The 17,154-nt window shown below is 36.3% G+C and overlaps 1 protein-coding gene across 1 annotated transcript in view; it reads right to left on the minus strand.

Moving 5' to 3' along the window:
• Positions 1–465: 465 nt before the first annotated feature.
• PCDH11X (protocadherin 11 X-linked) overlaps positions 466–17,154 on the minus strand; it is a 466,628-nt gene continuing 449,939 nt past the window's right edge. The window contains exon 7 of the mRNA XM_051630400.1: positions 466–5,173. Coding sequence (XP_051486360.1) covers positions 4,782–5,173 — 392 coding nt within the window. The 3' untranslated portion in view covers positions 466–4,781. The remainder of the gene's footprint in view (positions 5,174–17,154) is intronic.

Consider the following 17,154-nt stretch of genomic DNA (forward strand, 5'->3'; position numbering starts at 1 on the left):
AGCAGAAAATGTTGTTTCATTAGTTCCTCATTCAAAGGTTATTTCATTGTATCACATTCACGGGAGAGAATAATCCCTTTAGCTCAACAACTTATTAACCATGTTCTCTCAATTAGAAATGGCTTATTTTCTAACAAAACAAAACCCACAAAGACTCTTGCCTCCAGCTCATAATGATTTTCTATAAGTCTATCAGAGGCAGAGTAGAAGGAGAAAGCTTGGTATGAAAAGAAGTGACACAGAAACAAGATATTTCTGATGAAAGAAAGCCAGATCGGTGTACACATTGTCTCAGAATACCAAATTCCTGCTACTCTGCTGCACAAAGTTAAATTTTCTTGACTTTCTGACAGTTTGGGGCTTCACAAAGAAATGAGTTTGGGAAGCTGGAAAGACGTGTAGCTGCAGGAATACTTTCAAAACCCCTGTATTTCAGAAACACAAAGAAGACAGTGCAAAGGAGAGAACTGCTTTTGTGGATCTAGTTTATTAATAAGCATTGTAATTAACAAGACAACATGCTGTACAGAAACCTGAAACAGAACTACTGCAAATTTACTGGACTTTAAATGCTGCTGGACTGTAGTATATGATGTCCAACTGCATGATTTGCAAAGTGTGGTTAGGGCAGTTTCAATACACAGACATACACTGCTCACTTTCAGATCCTGTAGTATGTCATAGAGCAGGGAGAATTCCCAGAAATACAAACTCAAATATTTACAAGAAACCGTCAATCTCTTTCTCCACTAGGGATAACATAAGTTATACACAATTTTCCTACGTATACCAAATAAAATCTTTGCCTTCAACTTTGTGTCTGCACAAATTCATCCCTTCCTTTTTATTTATCCAGTTAAATAATGGTGTAAACTGCAGTTCAGTCATTTAATTAATAATCATTCATTAAGGATTGGTATGAAAGCTGCAAAAGCAAAACTTGAGCAAACCAAGTATAAATTTTCAAGCTTTAAAAACTCAACCTTTCCAAGCTTGATTCAAACCACCTTCAGCTACTCAACCATTACTGACTAGTTATTATTTAGGTCTACTGTCTTTGGCTTGACCACACAGGTAGCCTGGAGCTGATGGGGCTCCACGGTGGATTACAGCTTTTGCTCAGAATAAAATGGAGGAAACTTTCACTTCTCTTACAAAAAAAAACCCCAAACAGATCTATACAGACTGGGGTCACGGATATCTGGTACAAAGTGGTTGCTCTCCCTCAGCCCTATGCCAAGCAAAAAGACCTGGCTGGATTCAGAACCCCATAACTAATGTTATGTCAAGCTAGCTGTCATGCTAACACTCATAAGCCCTCAGGTCCTATTAGCATGGGCTCACTGCCATGATAATTAGCTAAATGACCTGCATCCAGCCAGCTCACAGCCCAGAGAGAGCAGGTGCTCAGTAGTCTCTGTCTGGCCAAGCAGACATGCCTCATTATTATTTCTTTAGAATTAAGTTACACTTCAGAATGCAGCACAGTTTAGGGAGACAAACACCTTATTTTATTTTCATCAGTTTGATTCAGGGTTGTGTTTTTTAACTTGTTGTTTTCAGGTGTTTTTTGCTGTGGGTTTTGTTTTTTTTTATAATTGAGTTATTTACAATATGGAAAAAGTATCTTTCTTTCTGCCACTACCCATCTTTTTGATATAACAATTAGAAGTGCAACAAGTATGTACTTGAGGGGTTGAGGGGCAGGGAATCATGTAGGCTGGACTGTGTGACACATTACTTTGAAGGCAAAGGTTTTCCTTTATTGTTACACTATATGAAACAAATCTAATCATATAACTACCATTTTATTGTATATAGGATTGTTTTCTCCACAAATTCACACAAGTAAGATAAAATAAGTTAAATGACTAAAAAAAAAAAATGACACAAAAATATACAGTCTATGTACTAGATAAATTATTTATATATATGGCAAGATGTGTAGAGTCTCTAGTAATGTTATTCCTCTGGATACTGACATGTCATTCAGATAAATGTTTCCTCAAATGCATAGTTTTATATGTTAGATATATAATAAAAAAAAAAAAAAAAGGAACCATCCTGATACAACATGTATTTACAACTAGTTGTTCTACATCTTGTTAACAGAACTTTACAATATCTCAACATGATTTCATGGAGATAACATTTAATCCTTCCCATAATCAGATTCATCTTTACAATGTTTTTTGTTTAAGCAATTTTTTGTTCTTGTTTGGCTTTGCTCTTTTGTTGGGTTTTGCTTGTTTTCAAGAGACAGGGGGATGGTTAATTGCTTCTGTATCTTAGGGAAAAACCCCAACAAAACAAAAACCCAAACCCTATGTGTTCAAATATGAAATTTGATGGTTTGTTGGGGTTTTTTTCTCCCTCTACCTCTGAAAAAATACTATTTGTGGTTCCCTCACCTTTTCCTCTGAAAAACCTTAAAATTAGAGAAATTAGTTATTTGCCTGGAAATTTCAGTTAAAACTTTCAATTAGATAGGAGATGTTGCAGGCCAAAAAGAAAGAAAGAAAAAAAAGTTTTCCAATGCAGCTGCCAATTCTGTAAACAGTCCTCTGCTTATGATAGGAAACATTAGCTGTCAGTATTATTCTAAATTTGTACCATTAATATGTTTGGTAAATCTGTGTAAACTACAGATAAGCGTTTTTTGTATGTCCCTGAAAAGAACTGCTGCCTTTTCTTACCATGATGTCTCCAAAGCAAACAACAAAGGGCTCTGTATATATTAGGTATGAATTAATTTGTCAAATTCTTAATTGTCCTGGAATTGGAAATGAGTTGTGTCAGCTGTTGTGTGTCAGTATCCAAAGGGTTATTATTTTTTCCAGGATTTCCATGCAACTGGAAGCCAGTGTGCAACACTTTTCTGAATGTTACTGAAAACTACATTAAAAAAAGTAAAAAAAGTACATTATTAGATAATCTGATGTTCATTATTTAAAACATATGAGTAGGTTAATAGTGAAGCTTCTTTCATTTTGCACATAAAATCTAAATGTGATTTGAATAGATTTACAGTGGGGACAGCAATATATAAAGCTACTTAAACCTGCTGGGCACATAAGAGAAGCTCTCTTAGCATTCATTGGAAACCCTCAACAACTTGAATTTCTGTAAATTTTACAAGCAGCTAATATTACAGCATTTTTACACAGTTTTGTTTATAAATTACAGATTTAAGTTACAATATGAAGCCTACATAGAGTTCTATCCATAGGAAATATTCACACACTTTTTTTCCCCCTCCATACAACTTGGATTGTCTCACTTAATGTAGCAATTAAACTAAAGACGGTTATGCAGTTTTTGGAAGAAAGCAAAAATATAGGTATGTACATACTGTAAATGATGAAATGGCTACACAGCAACAGAATACCAGAAGTAAAATGTGGTTTTTCATCTAAGAAAGAAACCTTTTCATCCACTGTAGAACTGACCAGCTTTTTTCTGCTACTATCAAGGATATATCCTTCATTGCACAGAACACTGAAAAAAAATCCCTCATCTTTGAAAAGAATCATCTTGAGACTTTATCAATATTATGATTAGAGTGTGTTTATGATTACATTTTCCCAGTTTAATTATCTAGATTTTTCCTTTTTTTGCAGAGAACTGTCAGTCATTCTCTAATAAACTAAGCCACAATGACAAATACTCTTTCACCTAATAGGTTTGTGCTGAAGTAACTAATATTATAGCTAACCTTTTACTGAATACTTACAATAGGTGAATATAGTTGTAAAAAAAAATAATCCATATGCATCGCTATAATATTCTTTTAAACGCCAGCAGCTTGCAGCCACGACATCACATCAGCCAAAAAACTACCCCATTTTCCTACAGTTTTCAGCAGTGCCCATGTAATTTTCAACTAACAGGAACAGTAGCCAAAGCAAGCTCTGCAAGATGAAAAAAAAATAATTAAAGAAAATTAGAGTTGCAGTTTGAAAAGGTTAACATGTATCATATTGTTGCTTATATTATTGTAGAAAGGGAAGTCTTGGAAATAAAAAAAAAAAGTTATTTATAATTTTTTTCCACTTTTCATCTTGAATATTCTATCATTGTTGTGTTATTTCACACAGAAAAGACTAGTTGAGAGCTTTCTATTTAATCTATTGCCTCCTTTAAAAGAATAAATACCTATAGAGTGAGCCAATAAAAATTAAAATCAAAAGCAGTTGTCAAGTCTTTGACATTTTCCTTCTTAATTACATAAAAGAGAAACTTTGGTGGAAAGGTATACAACCTTCTGAAGAGTTAAATTTCAGGAGCTTATTCATTCTATTATGTAAAGTAATCACATGAGAAATTGCCCACTTGATCTCTATTGCTAGGGAAATGGAAGATGAAATCTATAAATATGCTAGAAATTATAACAACAAAGAATAAATGGAGTAAGCTATATCTAGACTGTAATATTCCCCAAACTGCACTAAGAAATTGCTTTCAACAGGGAGGAAGAACCACTGGCAGATATTTGCACTGTATGGCCCGTGTAAAAAAAATGAACAGGACTTCGTGCTCTTCTTTTGACTGTTTCTGGCTTGTGGGTTTTCTTCCCCATTTTGTGGATTTTATCAAGAGCTATGGTAAATTTATTTTAACTACGTCCTAAGGATTTAGCTTTTCAATTTCAAATTTAGGATTCTATATACATAAACATTCACAAGCCTAACAAGTTTGTATACGCACCAAGAACAGTGTTAGGCTGTGACTATGTACAGTCACACTTAAAGCCTGAAAGAAGGGATTTGTCAGAGATGCATTTATAGCTGGTGCTCATGTATGAACGCAGTGCTACTCCCAGACACGGGCGCCTGGTGGGACGCAGCAAAGTTTGCCAGAGGAATGACTTTGACAGGATCTTCGCTGGCGCAATGTCTTTCACAGGTGTTGTAGAACTGGGGCCTGGGCCCACCCTGGCCTTTGTCAGTGTCGTCCTTTGGAAGGGGCCTCCCAAGGGTGTGCCGTCCCTCAGGCCTGGCTCCTCGGCCCCAGCCTTGCTGGAAGCCGAATGATGGCAAAGGGGTGTTGGACTGCTGGAACTGTGTCAAAGAAGGTGGCATCCAGCAGTTGTCGGAATGGCCTAGGATGAGACACTCCTGTGTGCAAGTTTCAGAGGCTTCAGCCAGGGCTTTCTGGAGATTTACTTCAATAGCTGCGAAGGGGGGGAAAAAGACAAGACATGATCAGAGGTCTAAAGACTGATGTGCACAGGGAATCAAGGTTAACAGAGCAATCCCAATTCTACAACAATGGCCAAATTTGGAAGCAAGTACCTTCAGGTGCACCACTTACATAAAGGTTTAACTTTTTGCAAGTTTGGGGCCCAGAGCGTTGTCATTGGCTATCATCAGAAAAAAAGGGAATGTTTAAGGAACAGATGATGTCATCATTACAACTAAAGTCCTTATACATTCTACTTACAATAACCTTTTCACTTTTTCAGTTTGTCATTTGTGTAATAAAGCTAAAAGCTTTACAATAACCTAATGCTGTAATTCTATATATTTTCATACAACTACTTGAAAAATAAAAATACTAAAATTAGGATTTAAATTTTTTTTAATATTCTCTTAAAACTGCATTTTTTTATTGCTTTGCTTAAGACAAAACAAAATTAATTTGGACAAACAGCCAAAGATCGGCTCTAAAGCAGCACTCCAAGAGCTTCAAGAATGAAAGACAGTGTAACAGCTGTTTTAAAGAGAATTGATTTCTCCATGCATTGCATACTGGAAGCCTTGAAAAATCAAAGGGTAATAGCAAAAGCAGCTGTAACCTCTGCAGTTTACTAGTAATTGAACCAGATTTCTTCAGTAGGTGCAAGGTTTGTGCCCTTGAAAAAAAGATTATAGAAATTATCACTTGTTCCAAGGCAAAGTAAACTACTAAATCTGAAAGACATAATTTGCAATACATAAACAATCTTGATCAGTTTCATTTCAACTATGGCTTTACCATGTTATTTAAATTTAAATAGAATTAAACTTCTACAAATCATTCATTGAAATAGTTTTCCTGTTGTATGTGGTAATTTTATATTCTCTTGCTGTGTACATAGTTTAAATACATCAGGGGCAAAGAAGAGTGTCTGATTAGATATTTCGCTGTGCTGTCTCCACAAAACTTTCCAATGAAAGATAGATAACACATTTTTAATATCTGTCTTCATGAAAATAACATTTAAAATTGGATTCTGGCTCATAACCACTGGAGAAGGTATGTCGCTAGGATTTACTTATAGCAGTATGAGATCTGAGTAGGAGCCTCTCACCCTCTGAGCTTTATGTTTAAACACATGCTGTTTTAATAAATACTTTGCATGTTGAAATCTGTGTAAAGGTGGAAAGCAAAAATACATATTTCCATTCTATATCTCAATAGAAATGAATTAAGTTTTACCTTCAGGCACTGAAATATATAATGCTGCTGTCCAGAATACAGGATACATATTTTATCGATCTACCACTTTTCTGTAGACAACTGGTTGCTTGTTGTATTACGGATGCTATATTCTTGATTATTTCTCCCTAAGTGCATTGTGTGACTATGTGCCAGTTAGAGAAATTATTGTTTATAAATGCTATTTTGCCCTATTACTGGCATTTCAACATGCCTTCAGTCATTTTGTCTCAGTACTTTGCAATGTAATCCTGACAAAGCTTTGGCACCTTGCTGTTGAAATACTAATCCAGTTTTGATGGGCAGTAGGAGGCATACATATGGAAATAATTCAGCAGAGGCACTATTTCCTGCAAAAAAAAAGTTACTACTGGTAGATTAGTCTAATCTTTCTGTGTCCTACTATCTGCTACTACAGACATAAATCTGAGTATGTACAAGTCTTTTAAGCTCTTTAATTTTACCTTTTTGATACCCAGTACCTCAGAGTTTCTTTTTATCTCAAGGTTTTCTAATTGCTCTTAAAAATGCTTTTAATTCAGTTCAACTGAAAAACAGAATTATTTATTTGGATATAATACTCAGGCAATCCTAGCTCTTCACAGCAAGTAGTTAGGATACTTCTATAGTACTCACTCTCTCAGACTTCAGTAAAAGAGTAAACAAAGCTGAACCATCAAAAGAAGCATTTGCCAGCAAAAACTTAACATTTAAACTTTAGACAAGGCAACTGCAGAAATAAAAGGTCACTTATAAAACATTCTCTACACCACCTCGACAGATCAGTAGGACAGTAGTTTTGTGCCATGTGTTGCCAGACTAGCTGTAGACGTGGAACACGTTACCATGCTAAGAATAATAACATTGTCAGAATGACAGTCTCGTTTATTCTGCTGAGTTTCAGTTTTAGAAAACAAAACAAAAACAAACAAACAAACAAGACATTACAGCAATCCTGGGCATAATCATAAGCTATATACTCAAATTATTTTGGCTTTGAGTTCGGGTTTCATTATCCAACAGTCTGCCATTGCAGGAATGTTTAGAAGATACACTTTTTGTAGCAGTTGTGATCTTCCTTTCAATGTTGGTATGTGGTACACATCATCTTGACTGTCAGAGAATGTTTTCATCACTGCTCATGATTAAGAACATGTGAAATAAACAGTTCTCTTTAACTTTGAAGACCCTTTCCTACTGAGCACCTCTGCAGTGTTGCAGAAGAACAGGAAATGAAAAAGTATTCCACAAATGCAAGTACTTTTCTGTATGATATCTGACTCAATTGTTTTCAGACAGTAAGACTCAAGTTTTGTTTTAAATATACTGCAAATAAAATAAAATCTATTATTTCCTTAACCTTTAGATTAACTTTACAAAGAAAAACCTTTTTTAACACAGTTTTGTGGAGTTTTTTAATCCAAATCACCTGCGTATAGGCTATAGCCTTACTGCAACCCTGAGGCAGTCTTTGGAAGACTGAGTATGCTGTAGGAAACCAAATTGACTAAGGCTGTTGTAATTAACATAGTGTGAGACAGGCAAGGTCCCTGATATCTGCATTTAAAGGAAACTTAGAAAATCTGATCAAGTAATCTAATCAACTGTTTACTAAGTAAATAGTACTGGCAAGGATAATCAGGATGCAAAACAATCTCTCTTTGGTATGAAGTAAAAATAAATATAACCAGCAGTGCAAATTATATTATGTTTTAGTACAACTCAGTAAAAATTACTTTTGGAACATAATTAATCTATTTTTGAATGAAGCTAGAACAAAAGGTAGGAAATTTTCTACATTAATATTTACCAGGATTTTTGGGGGGTTTTGTTGGGTTTTTTTCCTCTGCTTTCCTAGGCCATGAAATGTAGTCCCTTTCTGTCAGTCTAATTAACTCTCTATTTTCCTAATATATCATTATTCTCCCGCTTCTTTTGCACCTGAAATCCTTCTAGATAGCCACTTGGCACTGGCACTGCACTGTCATCTCAACTATGCTTCATTTTAAAAATAGGTTTTTAACAATTCCCTATTTTATCAAAGAAGGGAGCTTTATATTAGCAGTGCAGTGTATGAGTGGTGCCTACTTACACCAGAATGCAGCTGAAATATTCTCTTACGGACTGAACAGGCAAAGAGGTCCCTGTAACTAGCATTGAGACGTTGCCCTCAGCACCATGTCTGCCTTCCTCTCCACCACTTGCTGCCTACTTTAAGCAAAGGATTCTCTGGCTGTCTCAGCTGTGCATCCCAGAGGACTATCTGAGGAGGAATTCAAGCCATGCAGCTGGGTGAGTGAAGTTCAGTGCTCAAGTGGCCATTTATCAGAGACTGTGTAAATTGACCATGGCATTTTCTAGCTGCTGCTCTTTAAGCTTCCATTTTGCATCTTTGCAAGTCATTGCTAAATATAGGTAAAAATAAAGTTTTCTGAGCCATTCTCTCTCATTTGAAAGCAGTAATGTAGGCAATTATTTGGCACAGTCCAGTAAGTACTCAGTGGTAGGAAACATCTGTGGCATCTGCCTCTATCAGTCAAGTAAAAGAAGGTTCCTGCTGTCTTCCAGTCTTTTCAGGAGAAATTATGGTTTCTGCTACTGAAATTCAGTGTCTAGTAACATCTTCTTACATAAGATATGTCAGGTTTATGAAAGGAAATAGAAGTGTACATATCCTCCGTGTATTATGAATAAACAATATATATTCCATCAAACTCTTACCAGTCCACCTCCTTTCTTATTTCACTCAGCAATAAACCTTTAATTTAATATATTTTTTCATACTACATAGACACTCTTCAACCATGAAATACAAGTAGTATGAAAGAGAATTTTTAATTCACAGAATAGATCACACTCATGCACATGTGAATTTATCACTTTCATTTGAACTCCAGATTGTTTTAGCAATGAAACTTTTTTAAATTGTCTGCCTCAGAACTAAGAACATTTTTAAAGAAAGTGTCTGTCAGCTCTTACGAAATGTTTAGATCAGAACTGTCAAATATAACTAAAAGCACACTAGTTAAAAGACTTTCTTCATTGTTCCACAGTCTTTATCATTTATAGGTCAAAGCAGTTTTCAGTAAGAATATTTACTTTCACTTAAGAAAACGTGGAATTCCAGCCTTGCCAGGTAGCTATCCTCTACCATTTGATTTTTTTTTTTCCTGTTTGTTTTGGTCAGAGTCTTTCTGTGGTTATAAAGTCTCAAGCAAATAAAAATTTTGGTCATTATCTTTGCTTTTGGGGGATGACAGTCTACAAAATATGTGGCACAATTCTGCGTACTTTGGCACTTCCATCTTAATACTATGTTCCAGTTATAAGAATATTTCTCCTAGAGAATTCTCAAATTAAGACAGGCTGTTAGCACAACTGTGTTATCAGCAGTCTCATCATCTTGAAAAGTTGGACGCATACACTTGGTGTATAAATTACAGTCTCTTTTCTAACCCTATGCCCTTCCCTCCACCTCCAAAAGGAAGACATACTACAAAGACAACACCAAGAGGGCTGGTTCCTTTCTCAGTCTGCAGCAGAAGTAATCACTTGCATTGTGGAATCACAAAAAGACTTAGGCTGGAAGCAACTTTTGAGGATGTCTGTCTAACCTTCCGGCCAAACTTTCAGAATTGCACATATCTCTTTAAAAACACCTGCAGGTATATATTAAAAGGGAGATGTGCATTTCTAGGACTTGAACAATCAAGGACATGAACTCCTGGAAAAGCCTTACAACTTCTCCATCTTCATCCACATGTGTAATAATGATCAAAACACATTTGTAAGTGTATTCATTTGGAAAGTAGTCAGACTCATTACAAGCTGAAAAACTGCCACACTGCACTGTACTGATGCAGGCTTAGGGGCTTATTATTTGTGCAAAGAAAATTAAAAAAAAAAATATTTAAAAAAAAAGCCCAACAGAAAAAAACTCCAACTTAAAACACAGAGTGCAGAGTGCTTGAATTTTAAAGCTATGTAGCTGAAGTCTTAATAAAAAGCCAGCATTGAATTTGACACATTCTCGATGCAAACCATCCAGTGTTATATTTAGAGCACTCTTGTTTCATAATAAAGCAAGCAACAATTAGCAAGCAATTAAGCAAATTGCCCATAATTATGCCATTGCTGAGCTATTTTTCATATTTTCACAACACAGCACATACATGAATACATGGCTTGCAGTGCCAATGCTATTCTGTCAGCATCCAGAAGTGCCTCTCATTTACTGAAGCGTTTCATATTAAACAGCTCCCATCGCACATTCAGTGCTCTCTGCTCAGCAGGAACCCACCACAGTGATGAAGATGACAACCTTATCCTACTCATCTCAGCCAATAGCTCCTAAGGAATGGGTCATGTCCCCCCCACTTTTTGCCCATGTGTATTTACTAAATGTGGTACTAAATCTAAGCAGGAATTCAAGCATAATATAGGGAAATTATAGTCCAGAATTACCCTGGTGACCAAAAGTGGCCACTTGAGTAACATCATTTAGCGGTCTCCACTATGTGAAGAGAACAGGAATGACATTAAGAATAATAAAGGGAGGGGAGAACAGCTGCTAGTGTAAACTGGGTTACTTTAATAAGGTCAGGCAGAAGAAGCCTGGATGTAGAAACCCTATACTTTTTTTGCTTTATGAACAAAATACCTATGGGAGAAGTTTCCTATTAATATTTTATTTCCTGTATACATCTCAATAAATTAAAAACCTATGAGAGTTACTTCAGTTCCAGCCTTTGAACCTTTTATTCAATGAACATGTAGGACATACCACTTCCTTTAGTTTTCAACTGTGTGTACACATCTTGCCTCTACCAAAGCTTGTGAGAAGTCATACTCCGAGGAGAACTGAGCCTCCAGGTGTTCTAACTGATGAATCAACAGGCATGCAGGAAATCACATATTTTCATGTGCTACCTAGGTTTCCCAGATTGTACTGGATATCTTGAAAGAACAAGCTCTCCTTCCATTCCAGTGAACACAGTTTATATCCTAACATCCATGGCTTCAATTTGAATTTAATCCTAAAAATTGCTGTCAGTTTGGTTTCTTATTATAAAGTCCCAATGGTGTGAGGTGTGAGTATTCTGCACCTGGCTTCAATTAGTCAAGCAAACATTTTCAGTGATGGCTGAGGAAAGTTGAAGATAAAGAAGACAGGGAATGGAGGAAGTATCAGGTAATTCCTGTGTAATTAACTATGCCTGTGAAGTGAATCTTTCCTTCACAAGTAACAGCCATATAAATAAAGCACATTAACCTTTCATTAAGTCACCTCTTATTGTTATTCTGACTAGAATTTCTATCTTGTATTAATCAAACCCAAGCAATGCTCTCATAAAAAGTTCAGCTTCAATAATTGCTGTTTGCCACAGGAAGAGATTTTATCAAAAAACCCCTCAAGCCCTCAAAGCCTCTGCAGCCTCTTCTGTTTCCACCTAATGAACACAGGCATGACAGTGTTGTAGAATACATGACTTTGACCCTTATTGCTTCAACAGTCCAACTGTATTCATCATTACTGTTCATGGTTTTTTGCTAATTATAGCAAAACAAATATGTTAATTTGCAGAGGGCACGTGCTTCTTAGCCTATGAAGTGTATTTTGAGTTATCAATGAGAATTTTAACCATAACTTGCAAAGTATAAATGACTATCTAAAATGAATAGCCTAAAAACAAGTACATTGATTACAACACTGGGTAATACAATGTGCTTCATTTAATATTTAATTAACTGCTTAATATTTGTACTGAAGCTTCTTAATTATTAATATGCCATTTATTATTTACCACAGAATATAAATTTAAATTCAAATCAATTAAACAAGGTGAAACTACATGGTGAAAAACAGTTTATCCTCCAGCAATAACCTTCAACCTGGCAATACAGCAAAGACAAAAATTTGCATTTGTTCCCCCATACCTGAGAAGACTATGCATTTTAGGTGGTATATATTAAGCTCTTCTACTGATGTAAAGTTTCTGTACTAAATTTATGAAAATATGCTGGATGAAAAAGGGCTTCAGCTGCCATTTTCCAGCTGCTGCCTGGAAGAGGAAACATTTTCAATACAAGTTTTCTGTAGAACATCCGTAACGCAGCAAACTTTGTATACTGATGTGTAAAACTTAATTTTAAGGCCTTCAAGATACAACTGTTACTTACAATAAATAAGAGTCTAAAGGAAGGTCAAGACACCCAGCAGTTCTCACCCTGGAGTGACTGCCACTTCCAGGACATCTTTGCCTGAGGGGGGTGGGCTGAGGGCAGGCAGGGGCTGAGCACCATGCAGCCCTCACCTCTTAGCATGGACAGTCCCTGACGCTGTTACTGTACCTGCAAGCCTTGTTAGAGCCTCTGCAGCAAGAACTACAGTATTGTTGTGGTTTGGGCCTAACACGACACCAAAGAACCAGCCCCAGGGCCGCTCACCCAGCTCCCCCCTCACACACACTCCGGGATGAAGACAAAGCCCAGCTAGAAACTCATGGGCCCAAAGGGCAAGGACGTTCACCTATTAAGGTCATGGGCAAAACAGACTCGAGGAAAAACAGTAATTTAATGTCACATTAACCCAACGCACACAGGACACAGACACACCCAGAGCAGCGCTCACCTGCGTTACCCCAGCCCTCCCTTCTTCCCTCCCAAATCACTTTGATCCCGGTTTCTCTCCCTCCTTCCCCCTAGAGGCACAGGGGGATGGGGTTTAGTCAGTTCACAGTCCCTACCATGGGAGAGTCCTTCCCACGAGATCCAGAGCAAGGGAATGTTGCAGCGCGTTCCTCCAGGAATGCAGGAGGGCAGCCGCCATCTCGCCATGGGCTGCAGGCAAACTTCTGCCTGGGCACCTTCTACCTCATAAACCAAGGGGATCTTCACCCCCGCACTGCCTGGCACCTCTCCAGCTCAGCTCTTATCTCAGCTCTTTCGTATGTTCATGGCAGAGGTTCATCTATTGTCCCTCTGATGGCGCCTCGGCTGCTTTGGAGCAGGGGCAGCTTCTCCGAGGCCCTTCCCTCACTACCAAAAATCCCGCCAAAATACTCTGAGGATGTTTCTAAAGCTTTACTGCTCTAATGTGTGTATACAGATGTAAACCTTAGTTTTATGCTTAATTATCTTTAAACATGATTTGAACTATGCGCTGCGGGAAACCTTTGAAGAATAATACATTTCATATCAACTTCCAGAGATAAAATTTCAAATGCTCAGTAAAAGTTGCTCTTACACAGGCAAGTGGAAGTCATCTCTTAATTTTTTGTAAACTTAAAAAAAGTGATCTAGTTGAACATGTTACAACACAATGAAGGCCAACTGACAGAAAAATCACTTAGCCAAATATAAAGTAACTGTACAATCTGAAATACCATTTATATCTCCTTTTTAGTGATCAAATAATTATTCTAATGCCTCATTAGTAATGTGTATGAGTAACCATGGCCACCCATTAAACAGATGTGTATTTGTGTAAGTTCATGCATTTATTTAATCCAGAATCAGTTCAACACATTATGTTCTTTCATTTAATTCAACACTGAGGAGAATTTTTTGCATGTGGGTTTGCTGAGGAATTTAGGGGCATATCAATATACTTAAGAGGCACTGCGCATGTTAAAAGGATAAAAAAAAGTGAGAAAATGTATTATACCATAGAAATAGGGCCATTACGGTACTTTCACCAGAACAGCAGGAAAAAAGTGCATTAAAACAATACAACTACCTTGAGATTTTGTCTGTACAGAAACATTTTCTAAAACTATAAAATAAGCAGTCTTCAAAATGCAGCTTTGTATAACTAATCCTTAGAAAATCACTCAGCAGTAATTTCTACAGATAAGTCTAAACATCTGTTCTCACTCTTCACCAAACCTAGCTAAAGATGTTGCTCAGTTTCATTCACACTTGCATACAAATATATATATTAAGTTTTAAAAAGAAGAGAATTCTTGCTTACAATATCTACAGTGCAAGTATAGAGAATATAATATCATACTCCGTTTTTAAGGTGTAAGTTTTAAATAACATTGTGAGTGTGTGTGAGTGGTAGTTTACTGATTTTATCATAAATCACTAAATACTTCAAAAGGGTGAAGATTCATAAAGAGAGCTGAGAATCACTACATCTGCATAAATTCATTTAGTGTGGAAACAGCAGAAAATATATTTATAAAGCTTAGACTGTGGATGTTGTAATTAAAAAAATCAATTACCTTTTCTGGTACTCTGGCTAGAAAAGAAAGATCTGGGCTTGGAGATAGTAAAAAGGATGAACTTCAGAGAGATAAGAAGGGAACAGAATTTCCAGGTGGAATAAGGTCAGTAGCATTTATTCTTTATAACAGAACTACATGAAAAGATTAGTATACTCTCATACTGCTCAAATAATGAATTCTAACACTGGTGACATGAAGTGGATCTGGTGAGAGTCATCCTCAGCAGAATGCAGAACAGAGGCAAGGTGATGAAGAAAGGGACAAACAGCAGTTCATGTTCAGTTATGTTTGAGATACCTCGCATACAGCAAGTCCTTCAAGAGAAGTGTGGAAAAAGACCCAAGGTTCTGCTTCAAGTCACTGTATTTACACCTTTTGCTCACTTCAGAAAGAGCTTCTTATTGTATCTACATACCAAATAGGGCTCTGTGTTCTCTTTTTTATCGACTTTACAGTAAAAATAAACCAAAGTTTCATCATAATACTAAGTAATTATTTTAAATTAATAACTGAAGAACTGTGGACAGTAGTTCATGGTTAAGACACTTTTAATAAATGTTAATTTTCTAAAGGAAACCATAAAAAACCAAATGCTAATTAAGCTAGTAAACATATCTATCCTAGAAAAGATGTTTTGAAACTGTTTTTCCATCAGATATGCACAAACAGAAATGTAAAGTCAAAGGCCCCTAGAGCATCAAACAAAAACCTACAACATTCTAAAACTATTCTATGGCTTTTAGGCTGTGACTCCAATTGCATTTCAGAGAAAAATAAAAAACTAGGGGGATGGACATTTTTCTTAATTAGATTATAAACAGAAATAATTATTTATTTATTAATACCCTAACTTTATTTATTTTGCAAATACTTCTGTTTTTACAGTATTCACCTACATTGATATCTAAGGAATACACCAAGCTTGAGTGCTGATAGATACTACATTAGACTGGATCACCACCAACACTAAATCTGTTTATTCCAAATATAATATATATGTAAGGATTGTTGAAATTCTTTTGAGAAAACAGTTTTCTAACAAAAATGTAGTTTCAAAGTTCAACTGTTCTGTGACAGTGTTGATTCAAATGACTTTTTGAGGTATAAAGTACAGGAACTAATGGTTTCAATTTTCACTATTAATTGTATTTGAATTTATAATTTTAAATATGAGAATTATTAATATTTAAACTTTATGCAGCAATTACATCAGTGAAAGAAAACAGCCTAGTTTCTCCAAAGCTTTTACTCAGATTTTCCATTTCATACTAAATTATGATTCTGGAAAACAACACTGCTTACAGTTCATGGTATCTGCCACACAGTCTAAAACAATCAACAACCATTCCCCTTTCTGAATTCCCTGTGACTGCCTTACTACTACTACAGAAGAAGAAGCCACGTGCTCCACCTAAAAACTTGAAGATCCAGAATTACGAGTAATTAGGGTAACTACTGCAGGGCCAAGAGGGCCTAGTTTTTAATTCCCCTAAGGTGTCCAATAGTATCTTGGTTCTGTTGTGCTTATTAGATTCCTTAATCATAATCTGCAGCCCTGTAGAAGGACAGGCTGGAGAAGGAAAACTTTGACATTTCCTATCTCCTCAGAACAAAAGGATTCCCTTCCTGCAGCTTTCATCCTCCCCAAGAGGACACCCCCCTCCATATGGCTGCAGCTCTTGGAAAACGCTCTGAACCACAGACTCCTTGATGACTAGATAACATTTTCTAATCAATTTTTCACAGCAGTTTTCTGTCACTACCATTTTGTCAATCTGCCACAGACTACCCTCACTGGAACCACACATCTACTCATCCTTTTGACAAAGACCCCAAAAAAGTGTGAATACATGGAAAGGGCCATGTTTGATTAACAACTTAGCAATTGCTATAAAAATGAAATTTGAAAGGTAATAATTACATTTGTAATTACTTAGGTCTAAATCTCTTCTGTTTCCTACTCCCTCTATTTCTGGGCAGCTGGAGCAATGACTCATTAATAATAATAAAGTCATTTAACCCTGCAGGCACATTACAAGGAGAAAGTTGTCATTTGTCACCAACGCAAATAGAACAATCGCTGAAAGAAACCGCAAGACCACTATTTCATATTTATTGCAAATGATAAAAGGGACATTTTGCACTCATTCTTACTATGACATCCCAATCTGCTTTTTAATTATCAGCAAACATAAGGGGACAGCATACAACATATGAGGGACTACTAATAATGTATTGTCCTGGGGTGACATTTCCCTAATCACTTTAAATCTATCCTATACCTATGTACTAGTTAAAGCTTTCAGCTCATGAAATCATACCCCCTAGTAAGGAATGAATTATCCTTTGCAGATTTAGCACCTAAAGCAGCTCTTTCACATAATCTGAGGGTCTGATAGCTCACACATGTATTGCTATTACTTTTAAGTGGTAGGGTTTGGCCTTCTGTTACACTTATGGTTAAATACCTTACAACTTAAAAATAAGTACTATTGTACACATC

The sequence above is a fragment of the Apus apus genome, chromosome 12 (assembly GCF_020740795.1).
Source record: "Apus apus isolate bApuApu2 chromosome 12, bApuApu2.pri.cur, whole genome shotgun sequence".
In the NCBI taxonomy this organism is placed as follows: domain Eukaryota; kingdom Metazoa; phylum Chordata; class Aves; order Apodiformes; family Apodidae; genus Apus; species Apus apus.